The 16,733-nt window shown below is 44.7% G+C and overlaps 2 protein-coding genes across 2 annotated transcripts in view; one reads left to right on the top strand and one right to left on the bottom strand.

The window, feature by feature from the left end:
- APLN (apelin) overlaps positions 1-16,733 on the bottom strand; it is a 552,821-nt gene that overhangs the window by 152,889 nt on the left and 383,199 nt on the right. The gene's annotated exons all lie outside the window — the stretch shown is intronic.
- XPNPEP2 (X-prolyl aminopeptidase 2) overlaps positions 1-16,733 on the top strand; it is a 43,488-nt gene that overhangs the window by 19,147 nt on the left and 7,608 nt on the right. The window contains 9 exon segments of the mRNA XM_049766724.1: positions 2,942-3,043; positions 3,255-3,336; positions 3,637-3,832; positions 4,877-4,966; positions 8,262-8,371; positions 9,261-9,338; positions 10,502-10,573; positions 13,103-13,163; positions 16,654-16,723. Of these exon segments, the coding sequence (XP_049622681.1) occupies positions 2,942-3,043; positions 3,255-3,336; positions 3,637-3,832; positions 4,877-4,966; positions 8,262-8,371; positions 9,261-9,338; positions 10,502-10,573; positions 13,103-13,163; positions 16,654-16,723 (861 nt within the window).

Here is a 16,733-nt window from a genome sequence, read left to right as displayed (position 1 = left end):
ATAGGGAGGGAGGGAAAGAAGGAAGGAAGGAAGGAAGGAAGGAAGGAAGGAAGGAAGGAAGGAAGGAAGGAAGGAAGGAAGGAAGGAAGGAAGGAAAGAAGGAAGGAAGGAAGGAAGGAAGGGAGGGAGGGAGGGAAGGAAGGAGGGAGGGAGGAAGGGAGGGAGGGTCATCCCTCAGAAGAGAGAAAAACTGTGATCTGAGATCTGAGCTTCCTCTCTGTCTTGAAGGGAGTGTGAGTTGAACCGTTCTAATGTTGCCTCCTGGTAGTGGTCCACTGTGCAGAGGAATCTGGATGCGAGACAGCTGCTGGCAAGTGGGCCAGGTGGACAAAGGCCATACATCAATTCAGGCTCAGTCTGTGGCACAGATTAGTGCTTATGTTTCGGTCAGGTTACAAAAGAAAATTAACTGATCCCCACCCCAAATTCTCACATCAACAACCTCGATATCACTGACACCATCTGTGTATGGTAGCAAATAACAGCACACTCTATGATTCTAAAAATTGTTAAAAATCCAGGCAGGCCACCAATTATGAATCAGTATCTTGGCCACCCCACCTCTTGTCTTCCCGGGAATTCTGAACAAGACAGTAGACTTGGGCTCCGTGGAATATTAAGCAATGTGCCAGGCCCTGGCCCATACACTTGGGTCCATGAACATGTCTGGTTTGGAAAGTTATCCAAAAAGCAGGAGGAAAATTTCAAAATAGCATGTCTGATGAAACCACGTATATTTGGTCCAGTTTTCTTTATCCATTCTGATGTAATGTGTAGAATCATTCTTTCTGCCTCCTGACACCATTTGGTGTGTGTTTTAAGAAACTTGTTCTCCAAAATTGTTCAAGTATAAACAAAACTTTTATCCATTCAGATAAAATTCAGATAAAGAAGATCATAGTCATGCCAAGAAGGGAGGTTCAGTGGGGAAATCTGGGAATGGAGGTGGAGGGCTATGCGGGGAAGAGGTCAGATGATTTCTCACCATTGGCCAAATCAGGATCTGGAAGATCAAAAACAAGAGTGTTGAGGATGTGTTGTTTTGCTTTGGTTAGTGGCAGGGACCTCCGCATCACCACCATCACCAAACTCCAGTAGTTTCTGGGTGTAGAATTCCAGGGGTCTCACTCTTAAGTGATTCTCAACTCGGTGGTACAGGCTTGAATGTTGTTGTAGAGAGGTCCAATGGGGTTTCGTATTGGGGAGGTGGAGACAACCAAGACAATGCTAAGAATAGAGTTATTAAGTCTTCCAGAAACTTTTTCCAGCCTCTCACCAGTTCTATAGGGGCAAAAGGCAAAGAGAAAATGAGGGAAAGTTGGTTACTCAGATAGAGCTGTATGCAGCAATTTAAATTCAATTGTTTGTTATCTCCAAAACATGTCTCTTCCACATACTGTGAAAATATACTTTGAGGTAAAAAAAGACCTGTCAGAAAAGGCCCTACATTCCTGGTTCCATTTGCTTGGCACATCCAGCAGAAGCCAATATATAGTGTTGGAAAATGATCTTGGTTTCCAGAAGGGGTGGGAAGAGCAGGGATTGTATCATGGCTACAGGACTTTTTTGGGGGATGATGAAAATGTTCTGGAATTAAATAGTAGTTGGTGGTGGTTGCACCATTTCGTGCATGTTTTAAAAGTTGCCAAATTGCACTTTCAAATGTTTTAAATTATGCATTCAATGGTCTATGTATTTTATCACACCAAAAAAAAAGTACTTGAAAAATATAGCTTTAGTTCTTGTTGAGTTTTGCTAACTAGAAAGGTACCTTCTAAAGCAAAGCCAGTGTAGACTCTCATCCTTTGAGCCTTCTTCCTGTCCTGTATAATACACCTTACTGGCATTAAATGCTCACTTAAGCTACCCTTAATATTTAAGACCTGCCAGAAAATTCCACAGTCCCTAGGTATAAATTCTACATACACTTGTGAGAGCTGGGAGAAAAGATGAAAACTGATATCCTAGAACCAAGATATAAACATCCCAGAAAGAACAGTCATGTAACAGAGTTGAAGGACAGATTTGGAGAATGATAATACTTGGCAAGAAAATCCAGCATTTATATAGAATGAGTGTAGAATATGTAATCAAAGAGATTGGGGTTCAAATCTCAACTCCATCCTGAGTCATATATAAACCTCCCATAAGTTATCTCTCTCAGTCCTCAGCATCCTTCTCTATACGTTGGGCCAAATAAAGATTGAAGTACACTTAGCATATGAGTGGAGTCAGTCAGAAAAAAAGAGATATATACAGAATGGCCTCTCTCCTATGTGGGATTTAAAGATACAAAACAAGGTAGCAACAGAGATCCAAAGGCAACATAATGAAGAAACAGATCCTCATAATTGAGTTGGAGAAGAAGGCTTTTACTTTTGCAATAATTCCCAGAGACAAAAGAGAGGAGGGGGGCCGGAGAGATAGCATGGAGGTAAGGCGTTTGCCTTTCATGCAGAAGGTCATCGGTTCAAATCCCGGCGTCCCATATGGTCCCCCGAGCCTGCCAGGAGCGATTTCTGAGCATGAAGCCAGGAGTAACCCCTGAGCGCTGCCGGGTGTGACCCAAAAACCAAAAAAAAAAAAAAAAGAGAGGAGGGCTGGAAGGTCCAGCTCATGACTCACTACAAAGAGTGGTGAGCACAGTTAGAGAAATAACTACACTGAGAACTATCGTAATAATGTGAATGAATGAGGGAAGTGGAAAGCCTGTCTGGAGTACCGGTGGGGGTGGGTTGGGGAGGAGGGAAATTTGGGACATTGGTGACGGGAATGTTGCACTGGTGAAGGGGGTGTTCTTTACATGACTGAAACCCAACTACAATCATATTTGTAATCAAGGTGTTTAAAGATATTTTTTAAATCCACAAAAAAGGGGAGAGGAGAAGGGAAAGAGGGGAGGGGAGTGGTTTATCTTTTCATTGGGCACCTCTGATTCTAGGAAGTACCTGGCAGGAGAAAGTATCTAACATACGCAGCAAAATGCAGACACATGCTTTGGCCCCAACTGCAGTCCTTCTGTCAGCACTTGATGAGACAGCCTGTAAGTATGAATTTGGGGACCGAGTGGGTGGTTCCTCTCAGTGCCCATAAGTCCTGGACTCCAGAGCAAAGGTCTCCTCCCCATGAGCATGTGCAGACCTGAGGGCTCTGTAAGAATCATGTGCCTTAATAAGCCAGGTATCTGGGTGAAGAGATACAGTACAGGGGTTAGGGCACTTGTCTTGCATGTCTTCCATGATTCTCTTCCCCAGGGCTCTTCAACCTTCGGAGCAAAGACATCCCCTATAACCCTTTCTTCTATTCCTACACGCTACTCACCAAGAACTCCATCAGGTACAACTTTTCTTGGCTTGCTATCATTGACTTCTTTTTCCAGTCTGCACCTTTCACTGTCGCCAGGACTGCTCCTGCCAAAATGGTGCAGCCTATTCATGAATTTGGCAGCTATACTCAACAGAGACCTCTAGGGAACCTTTAATTGGCTTTCCCTGACCCCTGACCTCTGTTCTCATAGACTCTGAATCTGGTCTGCTGGGCTCCCTCGCATTTGACCTCTCAGATCCAAAGGTCACTTGTCCTTTTCATTGTTCATACAGACCCCCAGGACCAGCTCAATCTTTCCTCTTCATGCAGGTTATTTGCGAACAAGAGTCGTTTAAGCTCAGAGACCCTGCAGTATCTCAATGCTAGCTGCACGGATGCCATGTGTGTGCAAATTGAGGCATATAACCAAGTCCGTGACAGTGTCCAGGCCTATGTCTCGGGAGATGTGCTAATTTGGATTGGAACCAGTTATACCAACTATGGGCTCTATGAAGTGATACCCAAGGTGAGTTTTCTAGGCCGTAGCCCTGACCAGGTTTTTCCTGTTTCAGTAAGTCTCAGTCTTGAGTCTCCAGCAAATTCTAACTGGTTAATAATGGTGCACCAATTCTAAGACACCCTTGAAAGAGGCAGAAAAAAGAACCTCTATCCACAGAGAGATAAGAGACTGTTGGAGAGAATCCAGAGAACAGATGCTGACATAAAAAGGTTTTAAGATCAGTCTTGAGGGTGAATCCCACCTTGGCCCTATCTAGCTGTACAAGTGACTTAGCCAGTGTTGGACTGTTTTCATCTATAAAATTACTGTAAGAATAGCAACCTTGGGGCCGGGCGGTGGCGCTGGAGGTAAGGTGCCTGCCTTGCCTGCGCTAGCCTAGGACGGACCGCGGTTCGATCCCCCGGCATCCCATATGGTCCCCCAAGCCAGGAGCGACTTCTGAGCGCATAGCCAGGAGTAACCCCTGAGCGTCACCGGGTGTGGCCCAAAAACCAAAAAAAAAAAAAAAAAAAAAAAAGAATAGCGACCTTGGAGTCTGAGTGTTAGTATAGTGTGTATGGTATTTGCCTTGCATGCGGCTATCTGGGTTTGATCCCCAGAATCCCATATTGTCTCACAGGTATTACCAGAAGTAACTCCAGTATGCAGAACCAGAAGTAACCCCTGAACACTGTTAGGTATAACACAAAAAAGAGTTGTCACAAAGAATGACAACTTCAGAAGAGATCTTACAGAGATAGTGTGCATGAATCCCATTATCACATACACAGCATTTAGTAGTAGTTGTTTAATTATGACATAGCTGCCTTTGTTAGCTAGTACCAGCCAGGTTCAAATTTGCCCTATAGTGTTGGTGGGATTTGGGGGTAAGGGAAGGAGAAACACAAAAGACAAGGAAAGCCATGCAGAGCCAGGAAGCACACAGAAGAAAGGCATTGATCCTGTAGAGAAAAACAAATCTTCCCTAATAGGGACTTTCTATTAATCCTTTCCACATACCACAGAGCCCTGGGCAGGACTCTCAGATGTCTTTCTCTCTTCCCACGACAGGAGAAGCTCGTGAAAGACATCTACTCCCCAGTGATGACAACCAAGGCAGTGAAAAACAGCAAGGAGCAGGCCCTACTCAGGGCAGCCCACGTAAGTTCACAGCAGGCAGACATAGACCTTGAAAACTTTGCTGGCTTAGAAATGAAATCCAGGGCCGAAGAGATAGCATGAAGGTAGGGTGTTTGCCTTGCATGCAGAAGGATGGTGGTTCGAATCCCAGCATCCCATATGGTCCTCTGAGCCTGCCAGGAGTGATTTCTAAGTGTAGAGCCAGGAGTAACCCCTGAGCACTTCCAGGTGTGACCCAAAAACAAAAAAAAAAAAAACAAAAACAAATGAGAACCAACAGGGACCAGAGTGATAGCACAGCAGGGGGGGGTTTGCCTTGCACACAGGGTTCAATGTTCTGCACTCTATATAATACCCTGAGCCTGTCAGGAGTGATTCCCAAACCCAGAGCCAGAGATCAGCCCTGATTACAGCCCAGTGTTACCCAAAACAAAACAAAAATATAAAGAAATGAGAACCAAATCAGAGAGATAGTGCAAGGGTTAAAGTGCTTGTCTTGCACTCTAGATTATTCCCTGATACCACATAAAATCACCAGAAGTGATCTCTGAACACAGAGTCAGGAGTATATGCTGAGCACAGCCAGGTTTGGCCCAAAAACAAAATGGAAGGAAGGGAAGTGGGGAGGGAGGGAAAGAGGAAGGGAGGGAGGAAAAGAAAATGAGGAAGAAAAGAAAAAAGAAAGGAAGGAGGGAAAGAAAGAATGAAGAGAAAGAAAGAAAGAAAGAAAGAAAGAAAGAAAGAAAGAAAGAAAGAAAGAAAGAAAGAAAGAAAGAAAGAAAGAAAGAAAGAAAAGAAAGAAAGAAAGAAAGAAAGAAAGAAAGAAAGAAAGAAAGAAAGAAAGAAAGAAAGAAAGAAAGAAAGAAAGAAAGAAAGAAAGAAAGAAAGAAAGAAAGAAAGAAAGAAAGAAAGAAAGAAAGAAAGAAAAAGAAAGAAAGAAAGAGAAAGAAAGAAAGAGAAAGAAAGAAAGAAAGAAAGAAGAAAGAAAGAAAGAAAGAAAGAAAGAAAGAAAGAAAGAAAGAAAGAAAGAAAGAAAGAAAGAAAGAAAGAAAGAAAGAAAGAAAGAAAGAAAGAAAGAAAGAAAGAAAGAAAGAAAGAAAGAAAGAAAGAAAGAAAGAAAGAAAGAAAGAAAAAGAAAGAAAGAAAGAAAGAGGAAGGAAGGAGTGAGGGAGGGAAGGAGGGAAGGAAGAAAGGAGAGAGAGAAGGGAGCCTGCAGAAGCCTGAAGAAATCCTCAATGCCACTGAGAAGCAGACCCGTAACTACTAAGCAAACCCTCGAGTCACCTACTCCTCCAGCAAGGTGCCATTGGTTTATCTCAATGCAGAGATCCTTGAATCAGGCTGCTTGAATTCAAACCCTAGTTCTTTCACATTCCTACCTTCTCACTATTTGGGTGAACTTGGGTCAGTCAATTATTGCATCTATAAACTGCATCTACAGTAATCTATAGCATAGCAATGTTGTGAGGATTCAATAATTATCATTTATAACACCAGAGGCTAGGGTACATGCCTTGCATGTGGCCAATCCTGTTTGATCTCTGGCACCACATGAGTATCACTAGGTGTAGCCCTGGAGCACTCCAAGCATTCAGAGGTAGCCCAGGTAATGCTTGGCACTATTGGTTCCAAGTACCACAATCTGTGGTCTTTGCATTGAACTACCAGTCTCATTGTTCAAGAATCTCTGGGAGAGACTTCTGAGCCCCCTAAGCACCACTTTGGAGACCCCACAAATTGAATAACATATAATATATTATTATTTAATTAGAATATATTATATGCAGGTCATAATATAGACATAGGCATTATATATGTATATATTTTATACAAATGAAATTGTTATATTAATTTATCATAAAATGTGTTTGAAAATAAAAATTGCTTTGAGCACTGCCTGACATATACCAAGTACTATGTAAATGCTAATAATTTTCCTACCCTACTTAGCAGAATATCTTTCAGATATCCCTCTTAAAATTAGGATAAATTGAACTGAGGATATGGCTCAGTGGTAGAGGATTTGCCTAGCCTGTGGGAAGCTCTGGGTTCAATCCCCAGCACCACATATGGTCCCTTGAACACCACCAGGGGCGATCCCTGATATAAAGACAGGAGATAGCCCTGAGCAATCCCCCCAAAGGGGGTGAAAGTCAGTATAAACTGTCTCATTTTTATAACTGCTTCTGGTGGTTACACAGGTAGAGAAGATATCATTACAATCTTGCCTGTAATCACCTTTTTTTTCCTTTTTATGATTTTGGGGTTACGCCCAGTGGTGCTCAGGGGTTACTTCTGGAAGGCTCAGGAGACCATATGGAATGCCAGAGATCAAACCTGGGTTGGCTGGCCACACGAGTACAAGGCAAATGCCCTACTGGCTGTGCTATTACTCCAACCCCCCTGTTGCACATCTAACAATCTTCAACTTGTAGCCAATCCCATGCCATCTGCACCCCACATTCCTTACCTCTGCTCCCCACTCTTCTGCTTCTATATACTTTTAAAGCAAATCACAATTACCGTAGTCTGTCAATACTTTAAGATGTAAGCATATAGGGGCCGGAGCCATAGCACAGCAGTAGGGCATTTGCCTTGCATGCGGCCAATCTAGGACGAACCTTGGTTTGATCCCCCAGCGTCCTAAATGGTCTCCCGAACCAGGAACAATTTCTGAGTGCATAGCCAGGAGTAACCCCTGAACGTCACAGGGTGTAGCCCAAAAAGCAAATAAATAAAAAGATGTAAGCATCTCTATAACATAAGAAGTCATTCCTAGGGGGCGGAGAGATAGCATGGAGGTAAGGCGTTTGCCTTTCATGCAGAAGGACGGTGGTTCAAATCCCGGCATCCCATATGGTCCCCTGTGCCTGCCAGAGGCGACTTCTGAGCACAGAGCCAGGAGTAACCCTTGAGCGCTGTCGGGTGTGACCCAAAAAACAAAACAAAACAAAAAAGAAGGCATTCCTAAGCATGTCCAAAGTACAATCATGTATATAAACATTGACAAGAGTTCCTTCATATGATCAAAAAGCCAGTGAAGGCCTCTCTTTTTGATATTTATTGTTTTGTATTTGTTTGTTTGTTTGTGTGTTTTGGGACCACACCTGGTGGTATAAAGAGGCTACTTGGAGGTTACTCCTGACTTGAGGGACCATGTGGCACTGGGGATAGAAATTGGGCCTCTTGACTGCAAAGCAAGTGTTCAGCCCAGTGAACTTTCTTTCTGACTCCCTCTAAATTTTTAAGCTCGGGTCTTGCTGGAATCCTGGTGGAGAGCAGTCCTCAATCTGCTTCTCTGCTTCCCTCCATCTAGGTGCGGGATGCAGTGGCTGTGATTCGATACTTATGCTGGCTGGAGAAGAATGTGCAGAAAGGCAATGTGAACGAGTTCTCGGGGGCAGAGTTGGTGAACAAATTCCGAAGGTAAACCAGTGCAGTTTTCCCTTTGTATGACTCTTTGGGTTTGGGAAAGGGTGGGAGTGCTGGGAGGAAGGGTTGGTCTCCTTACTTAGGAAGCACAGGAGATCGACTTTGTATTTGGAGTCTCTCTCAGATAGGTTATTGAGTGGTCAGGGAGAGATGCCCTGGGTGGTCAAGGGAGAGATGCCCTGGGTATTGGATGTCATCCTCAGCACCTCTCAAGTCAGACAACTTGAAGCGCCACAACCCAATAGCACCCCCTAGTGTCTGCTTTAGGTTAAGCTTGACCTTCCCTGGGTCATGCTGACCGGCCAGGTTAGTTGGGCCCTGGACCTCTAGAGAATATCCAGATAGGGATGGGAGCTTCTTAATAGAATGTTTTGATGGAATTATGGGTCGATGGTAGGTTTAAGGAGTTGGTTTTATTCTGGAGCTGGAGGTGGGCCATGGATCTCCAGAGATAGGGAATTAGGATTCTTCACTCTCTAAAGGACATGTGGGCCTTGACTTCCCCATCTACAAACTGGAGATAGGTGGGGCTGGAGCAATAGCACAGCAGGTCAGACGTTTGCCTTGCATGCAGCTGGCCCAGGTTTAATCCCCGGCATCCCATATGGTCCTCCAAGCCTGCCAGGAATAATTTTCGAGTGCAGAGCCAGGAGTAAGCTCTGATCACTTCAGAGTGTGGCCCCAAAATTTTTTTTAAAAAAAATAGAGGTGGAGAAGAAAGTATTACTGTCTTTAGTCTCCTCCTTCTGACCTTGACTGTTCCAGAAGCAACAGGTCTGGGACTGGAGAGCAAATACAACTTCCTCTGCCTTGTTTCAAGGCCCTGGATCCAACCTTAACCCCTAGTCTGCTCACTGATCATTCCTTGCCTTGTATTTTCCAGAGAAGAAAAGTACTCCTCTGGAATCAGTTTTGAAACCATATCTGCTTCTGGTTTGAATGCTGCCCTGGCCCACTACAGGTATTTCAATGTATTTCAATAGAAAGAACTTTCTAGAATCCTATGTATTAAGTGTGTGTATGTGGTGGGGGAAATTCTAGTGTATGGCCAGCGAGATGAAGGGTTTCTTCTGAGCTCTGAGTCCACATACAAACTTGAGCAATTTGGGGTGTGAAATGCATCCCTGGGTAGTAGAACCCAAGCAAGTGGCTTGACAGTCTTCTTGGAAATAAAAGTCCTGAGCAGTTTTTCCCCAAAGGCTAGAACTTGTGAGTGCCCAGAGGTGAGAGATCTAGAAGAAAGGCAGGGTTGCAGTCAACTACTTTTCCTTAGTTTCCCGTGAGTTATTTATGTTGGCCAATTCTTAAAGTTCACAAACCCATAAGGAGAAAGGCCTATTCGCACAGCCTGAACCAGTCAAGGTAGGTCCAAGCCAGAGGTTCAGTCTCATAGAAGACAAATACCTGCAGGCCCACCTGATGAAATTTGGGGGAGTGAGGCAAGTCAACCGGATGCATCTACTGGGCATCAGTAGAACAGGGAAAGGTCAGATGCCTCCAAAAACAAAGCTTGCCAAACCCAAGAATTTCTGCCCCAAGTGTCTTCCAAATTTTCAGCAGACACAACCCACTTCCTTCTGCCTGGAGTGGCAACGTGGAACTTCTCAGCCCTGCTAACTCTTGTTCTCTCACCCATCCTGGGGTATCCTTTTTTGTGCCCTGACTCCCAGAGACCCTCCTCTGCCCTTGGAAGTGGCCCGCAGTTTTTAAAAAAAGAATATTGGCCTGAGAGTTTGGCTCTAGGTCAAATTTTTGTCCAGCTTAACCTCAGATTCTTAAAAGGTTGTTTCTCCTTATGTCAAAGTTGTTGCTGGACTGTGGAAGGGGGTCTTCTAACAAAACTGTAAAGTTCTGTTAACTCACACCCACTGGGTTATTTCCTTTCTCCCTAACTGGGTTCACCAAGGTATTGGGACAAACATTTGTATGCTCAGGCTGTCAGAGGCCACACACCTCTGTACTCTTACAAGGTGGCTTGAGAAATGATGATTCCTCAAGGACTTTAGCCTGTGGTCCAACCCCTAGGGCTGAGGAGAGGGTCCCTCCAGCTTTATTCATGACTTCCACTCCCCATCCCCAGTGCAGGGCTAAGCTACTCCTTTCTCATTGTTTCTCCCTTCCCAGCCCAACCAAGGAGCAGCACCGCAACCTCTCCATAAACGAGATGTACCTGCTGGATTCTGGGGGCCAATACTGGTATGTACTCTCTAACCCAGACCTAGTCTAACAGGCTCAGCTCAGACATCCTGGGACAGCCAAGAGCTTCCTGGGTCTCCGTATCTTCATCTGAGAAAGAAGAGACCTGGATTGACTGCCAATGAGCATATTTCCTGTTTTCACACTGGCCAGGTAGTGTCCTGCCATGGGAAGCTAACACTGATGCAGTGGGCTGCCTCTTCAAAAATTCAGAAGACATTCCCTTTGCAAGTCCACCTGATTGCAAGTCCCTTCCTTTCACTGTGTGCTTTTGTCAGCCATGCTTAGAGGCCTGGTGGCACACATGCTCCACCCATTTCCTCCACAAGGCTTTGCACACTACCTGCTGAGCATGCACCTCTGCCTCGTCTCTGCCCCTCATTCCATGCATGAAGAGATCACCACATCAGATCATGCATGGTAGCATTATCAGGCCTCCAAATGCAGCAGGTAGGTGAAAGAAGCCACCTTCGGTGACACCTGGAAGACACTTGGACAGGACACACAATCATCCTGGTGTGTCTGAAAGCATCTACATGTGTCTGAGAGTTCAAACTACCAGGTGCTGGGCTAAGTAGAAGGGGCCTTGCCCTTTGCACTAAGACTCCCCAATCTGTGCAACACCCCCCTAAAGTGTTTTCACTGAAATCTGTATGCAACTATGACATCAGTTGCTTCCCTTAAGATATATTAACCCCCACCAATGATGCATGGTCATGACAACTGTAGAGAGGTTCTAAGGAATGGTATTAGTCTTAACCCCATTTATTCCAAATTCTTAACATCACCTGAGATGAGGGGAACTGTAAGAACTTTTGCTTTGCATCTAGGAAGCCAAAAATACAGAAAGGGGTGCACTGAACTAATGAACCTGGGGAAATGGCTTCTGACAACAGCCTTCCATAGCTTCTTAGTGAAGCTCTGGGAACCATGGAGCCAAGGCCCAGGTCTTACTGCTTTTGGTAGGCCCCAGTTGGACGCTCTATATACCAGACATGGTCAGTGACAAAGGAGAAGTGGCTGGATGTTGCTCTCATGGGGCTTGCTCAGAGCAGGGTGAGGCTGAGGAAACAGTCACCTCACTTCCTCTTCAATTCTGAAGAAGTCAGCCACGCCTCACGACCTGCTTCCAAGGAAGAGTTAAGAGCAGGACCCTGAGCACTCTTCCCCCACCCCTCCCAGTGTTTCTGGATTTAGGACGAGCTGGGACTAAGGCATGGGAGACAGATACACTGGTTTCTGCTTCTGAGTCACAGGGATTCAGGATTCAGAAAAGATTCTTTGTTTCATTGTTGTGCCACACCTAGCAGTGCTCAGGGCTTACTCCTGACTCTGTGCTCAGAATTTACTCCTGGTAGGACTCAAGGGTGCCACAGCTCAAACCTGAGTTGGCCATGTGCAAGGCAAATGCCCTACACACTATACTATTGCTTCAACTCTTCAGCTTTGTGCTTATGATGGTGAGAATAGTGTGTGTGGATTCAATGCCAGCTGTGAGTCTCATGGTATCAGTGGATTTTTCTGAGAAATAGAGAGAAAAAGGCACACTCTGCCCCTTGTCCCAGAGCACTGCAGAAATTTTCTAAAACCCAGTAAATAGCAATGTGAGTATGCAAGACTGTTGAGCTCTCTCTGGACCTCAACTTCCTCCTCTATAAAACTAGAACAACCCAGGGCCGGCGAGGTGGCGCTAGAGGTAAGGTGTCTGCCTTGCAAGCGCTAGCCAAGGAAGGACAGCGGTTTGATCCCCCGGCGTCCTATATGGTTCCCCCCCAAGCCAGGGGCAGTTTCTGAACGCTTAACCAGGAGTAACTCCTGAGCATCAAAAGGGTGTGGTCCGAAAAACCAAAAAAAAAAAAAGTAGAAGAACCCCTTCTGCCTTCCAGAAAGCCCAGAACCAATCTTCCTTTAATTTAATATATGTTTTGGTTTGGGGGCCACACCCAGCTAGTGTTTAGGGTTTACTCCTGGTTCAATGTTCAGGCTTCACTTCTGGTAGGGTTTAGAGGACCATATGTAGTGCCAGGGATGGAACTTGGATCCACCCCATGCAAGACAAGAGATCTATCCACTGTAATATATCTCAAGCCCCTTCTTTTCAGAGCCAGCCTTATCCAAGGAAACCAGAGTCAAAGGAAGATAGAGTCAAAATGGTGTGGTATGCTAGGGGTGAGGTCATATGTGCATCAGGAAGTAAGAATGATTTTAACCTTGATGAAGAGGGCAGTGGACACTCTGGGAGTGGGGTGGTGTTAGAACATTGTATGCATGAAACTATCACTAACAATATTGTAATCACAATAGCTCAATATATATTGGAGGAGACAATAAAACTAAAACTGTGACCAAAAAGGAGTGTTTTTCCAACAAGACAGCTGTGTAGAACTCCTTCATATTGATGCTGAGGATAGAAATTTGATATTGCCTCCCAGCTCCATTCCTGCCCACAGCTCCAACTCCTACAGCAAGCACATGGCCATTATTCCTGTCCCTATTTGTTCAGCAGGGATGTTGATTTTCTTTCCACAGGGATGGAACCACTGACATCACTAGAACGGTCCACTGGGGAACCCCCTCTCACTTACAAAAGGTAAGATTTGGACCCAAATGTCCTATACTCATTCTACTCCATTGGACAGCTCATGGAGTGATTTACAAAACTTACAACATTGGCCCAGAGAAGTGAAATAATTTCCCCCAAAGTCACATAGCAAATTTCCACCAGAAAAGCCAGTCCTATGACTACTTCAAGAGATATTTCAGACCATCAACAAGATATCACCCCATTTCAAAGAGTTAATGAATACATATTCATTGAAATTGTTCCCCTTTCTAGCAAGTGCAGCCCAGGCCATGCCAAATAAGCTAATCATATTCTTTTTATTATTATTATAATTACTTTATTTAAGCACCATGGGTACAAAATTGTTCATGATTGAGTTTCAATCATAGAATGTACACCACCTTTCACCAGTGCACATTTCCCGCCTCCAATGTCTCCAGTTTCCTCCCACTCTTCCCTCTGCCTGCCACTGGGGCAGTCATTTTACTTCATTTTTCTTCTCTCTCTCTCATACATACACACACTACAGTTTTTTCTATTGTTAATGAAGGGGTACCACGCATATCCCCTTTCAGCACCCAGATCTTGTCTAGAGTGATCAGTTCCAACTATCATGGTCATAATGGACTCTTCTCTACCCTAACTGCATTCATCACTTGTTGTAGAAAAAAATAACTCTATTCTTTCTGATTGTGTCATTCACCATTCACACAGAAACAAGATTTATTCTCATCATCCTCCAGGAGCAAATACTTAGCTGTCTGTGTGCTTAGGCATGTGCTCGGCAGAGGATGAAGAAAATTATTCCAGAGGCAGAGAAACAGGCCCAGCAAGGTCACAGAGGTGGAAGGGAGCAAGAAGTTTGCAGAAAGTAGTGAAGGTTGATCTACCTGGAACAGAGGCTGGGTGATGATTTTTGTGCACTGAAGGGGTCTTGGGTTGGGAGTGGAGCATGTGGACTGGGGGCAAACATGTGAACAAAGTATTTGGCAAATTGTGGTGCTATGTTTAGACTGGAAATCAACACCAAAAATCCAACCCTGGTTAGACTTAAGGTATGACAGGTTGAGCCCACATTCCCAGACTCTCAGATAAGCTTTTGTCAGAGCACTTGCAGGATTATAAAACCCAACACAACCTCTGGGTCTTAAGAAAGCTCCTCATGGTCATGACCTTAGTGATGGTATATTTGACCTCTATTTGAGCATTCATTATTTGGAGTATCTTTTTTGGTTTTGCTTTTTATTTATTGTAATTCTGTGATTTATAATACTGTTAATGATGGTTTCTCATGCACATAATTCCAATACCACCAATCATCTCCCTCCTCCAATGACCCCAATGGTCCTCCTTTCCAAGCCCCCCAACTCAGTTGTATGGCTCAGTTCTTAGAGCATCTTTTTCAGGCAGAGGCTCTCAAGCCTCTGGTGTCTGGGTAGCCAAGAGCAATTTTTGGCCAATTGGGCCATCAGTTCAGTGCAAAAGCTAAAGGATATGAAGGTACTTGGGCCCTACAGTGTCACCCAGCACTCTCTCTGAGCAATACCTCAGAGGAGCCTAGTTGGAGCCAGAAATTGAACATGGATTGGGTGCATGCCAGGTATACTCCCTGATAATACTATCTGCTGGTCTCTGCTTGTATTAGCTTACCTGCAAGGGTCTACCTGCTCCTTCAAGCCTTACAAACTGAGACTGTGATTGGCCCATGCCAGAGGAGGAAACTAATGCATGCCAAAGTGAAAATCTATTGTCTAAGGTCTTAGGGTTTATGAATGAGCAAGTTAGACTTCCAGTGAAAAGAGTTGGTATCTGGTATCTGGCTTTGGTGGAGCTCCTTGAAAACATGTTGATTTTGAAATTTTCTTTTCTTCCCATCTACCATTCCTTTCCTGTCACTGCTGATGGTGGTGTTGCAATGATGAGGGTGATGTTTGCATACACACACACGCACTAGTACTCACATATTGGTTAGCCGTGATGTTCACTGGGAATCACACATCATGTGATGGAACTTGGATACTCCCTTGAGGTGCTCTTTGAGGTTTGTACTTTTACAGTTGTGTTGGTTGCACATGTCTTCACCAAGGGTCCTCATCTTTTTCCTTATTTGGTTTGTTTGAGGGTACCATACCCATGTATGTGTAGGGGCTATTACTGGCTCTGTGCTCAGAAGTGGCCTCTGGTGGTGCTCAGGGGACCCTATGTAAAGCTGAAAATTTAAACCTGGATTGGCCGCATGTAAGACAACTGCCTTAACCCTTGTACTATCTCTCTGGCCCCTGGGGGTCACACTCTTTAACAGAGGTAAACATATTCTGGCTGTACTGCTTGCTGGTGTCACTGCAGTGCTCAGGAGACATGTGCTCATCAGGGGTCAAAGTTCTGAACCATGTCACGCACACATATTTGTTATTGTAATTGCTGCTGCTGCTGTTGTTATTGTGTTATTGTGTTATTGGTGTTGTTATTGTGGTGGTGGTGGTGATGGTGGTGTAAGCCCTGAACACAGCTATGTCTGGCTGTACTCAGGGCTTACTCCTGGCTCTGCACAGGTATCACTCCTTGCAGGCAAGGAGTATCATATAGAGTGCTGTGGATGGAACCCTGGCCAGTGGTATACAAAGATAGAGTCCGATCCATTGTACTATTTCTCAGTCTTCATCAAACAAATTCTGATGGTGGTACTAGGCAGGGGCTGTACCTCTTTTTGTGTCTTACACACTGCTGAGTGAGGTGAGGCTGAAATGAATCAGGGCTTTAGGGATCAGGCTAGGAATCATGTCGGTGTACATGCGACACCAGAGATTAAAACTTATGAACATATATTTCTAATGTTAGTACTGTAAGCTCCTGCACTGTTCAGTCGACTAGCCAAGATCTTAGAGGTTTTGTTTATTTGTTTTTGTTTTGGAGTCATCCCAGCAGAACTTAGGGCTTATTCCTGGCTCAGGAATCACTCCTGGAGGGGTTCCGGGTGCTGGGGAGTGAACCTAGGTCAGTTACCTGCAAGGCAAGCCTTTATCTGCTATCCTGCTTCTCTAGCCTCAAGTCTTGCTTTGTTTGTTTATTTGTTTAATTCGTTGGTTGGTTTTGGGTTTTTTGACCACACTCAGAGATTACTCCTGGCTCTGAGCTCAGAAATTACTTCTGGCAGTTTGGGGGGACGATATGGAATACAGAGGATCAAACCCAGGTCTGCCTGTGCAAGGCAAATGCCTTATTTGCTGTGCTATCACTCTGGCCCCCCAACTCTGTATTTTGACCCTAATTTACCATTTCCTCTGAGAGAATTCATCAACCAAAGAGAATCCCAAGACAAGGTTTAGCGTTGAGAAGATCACCACAGTCTCCTCTGGTCATATTGCAAAGCCCAGGAAACTTTACAGTTGTATGCACCCCACCCCCATATCTCACAGGCATGAGTCCCCATATTATCTGTGTGCACAAGGGCTGAGCAGGTGAAATGTTCCCAGCTCCTCTTCTTACACACCACACACCTCTCTTTCTCCCCTATCAGGAGGCGTATACACGTGTGTTGATGGGAAATATTGATCTGTCCAGACTCATCTTTCCTGCTTTTACATCAGGTGGGTTTCA

This window comes from Suncus etruscus, chromosome X (assembly GCF_024139225.1).
Source record: "Suncus etruscus isolate mSunEtr1 chromosome X, mSunEtr1.pri.cur, whole genome shotgun sequence".
Classification (NCBI taxonomy): domain Eukaryota; kingdom Metazoa; phylum Chordata; class Mammalia; order Eulipotyphla; family Soricidae; genus Suncus; species Suncus etruscus.
Note: the sequence above shows the minus strand (reverse complement) of the source record. Positions and strands in the feature narration are given on the sequence as shown.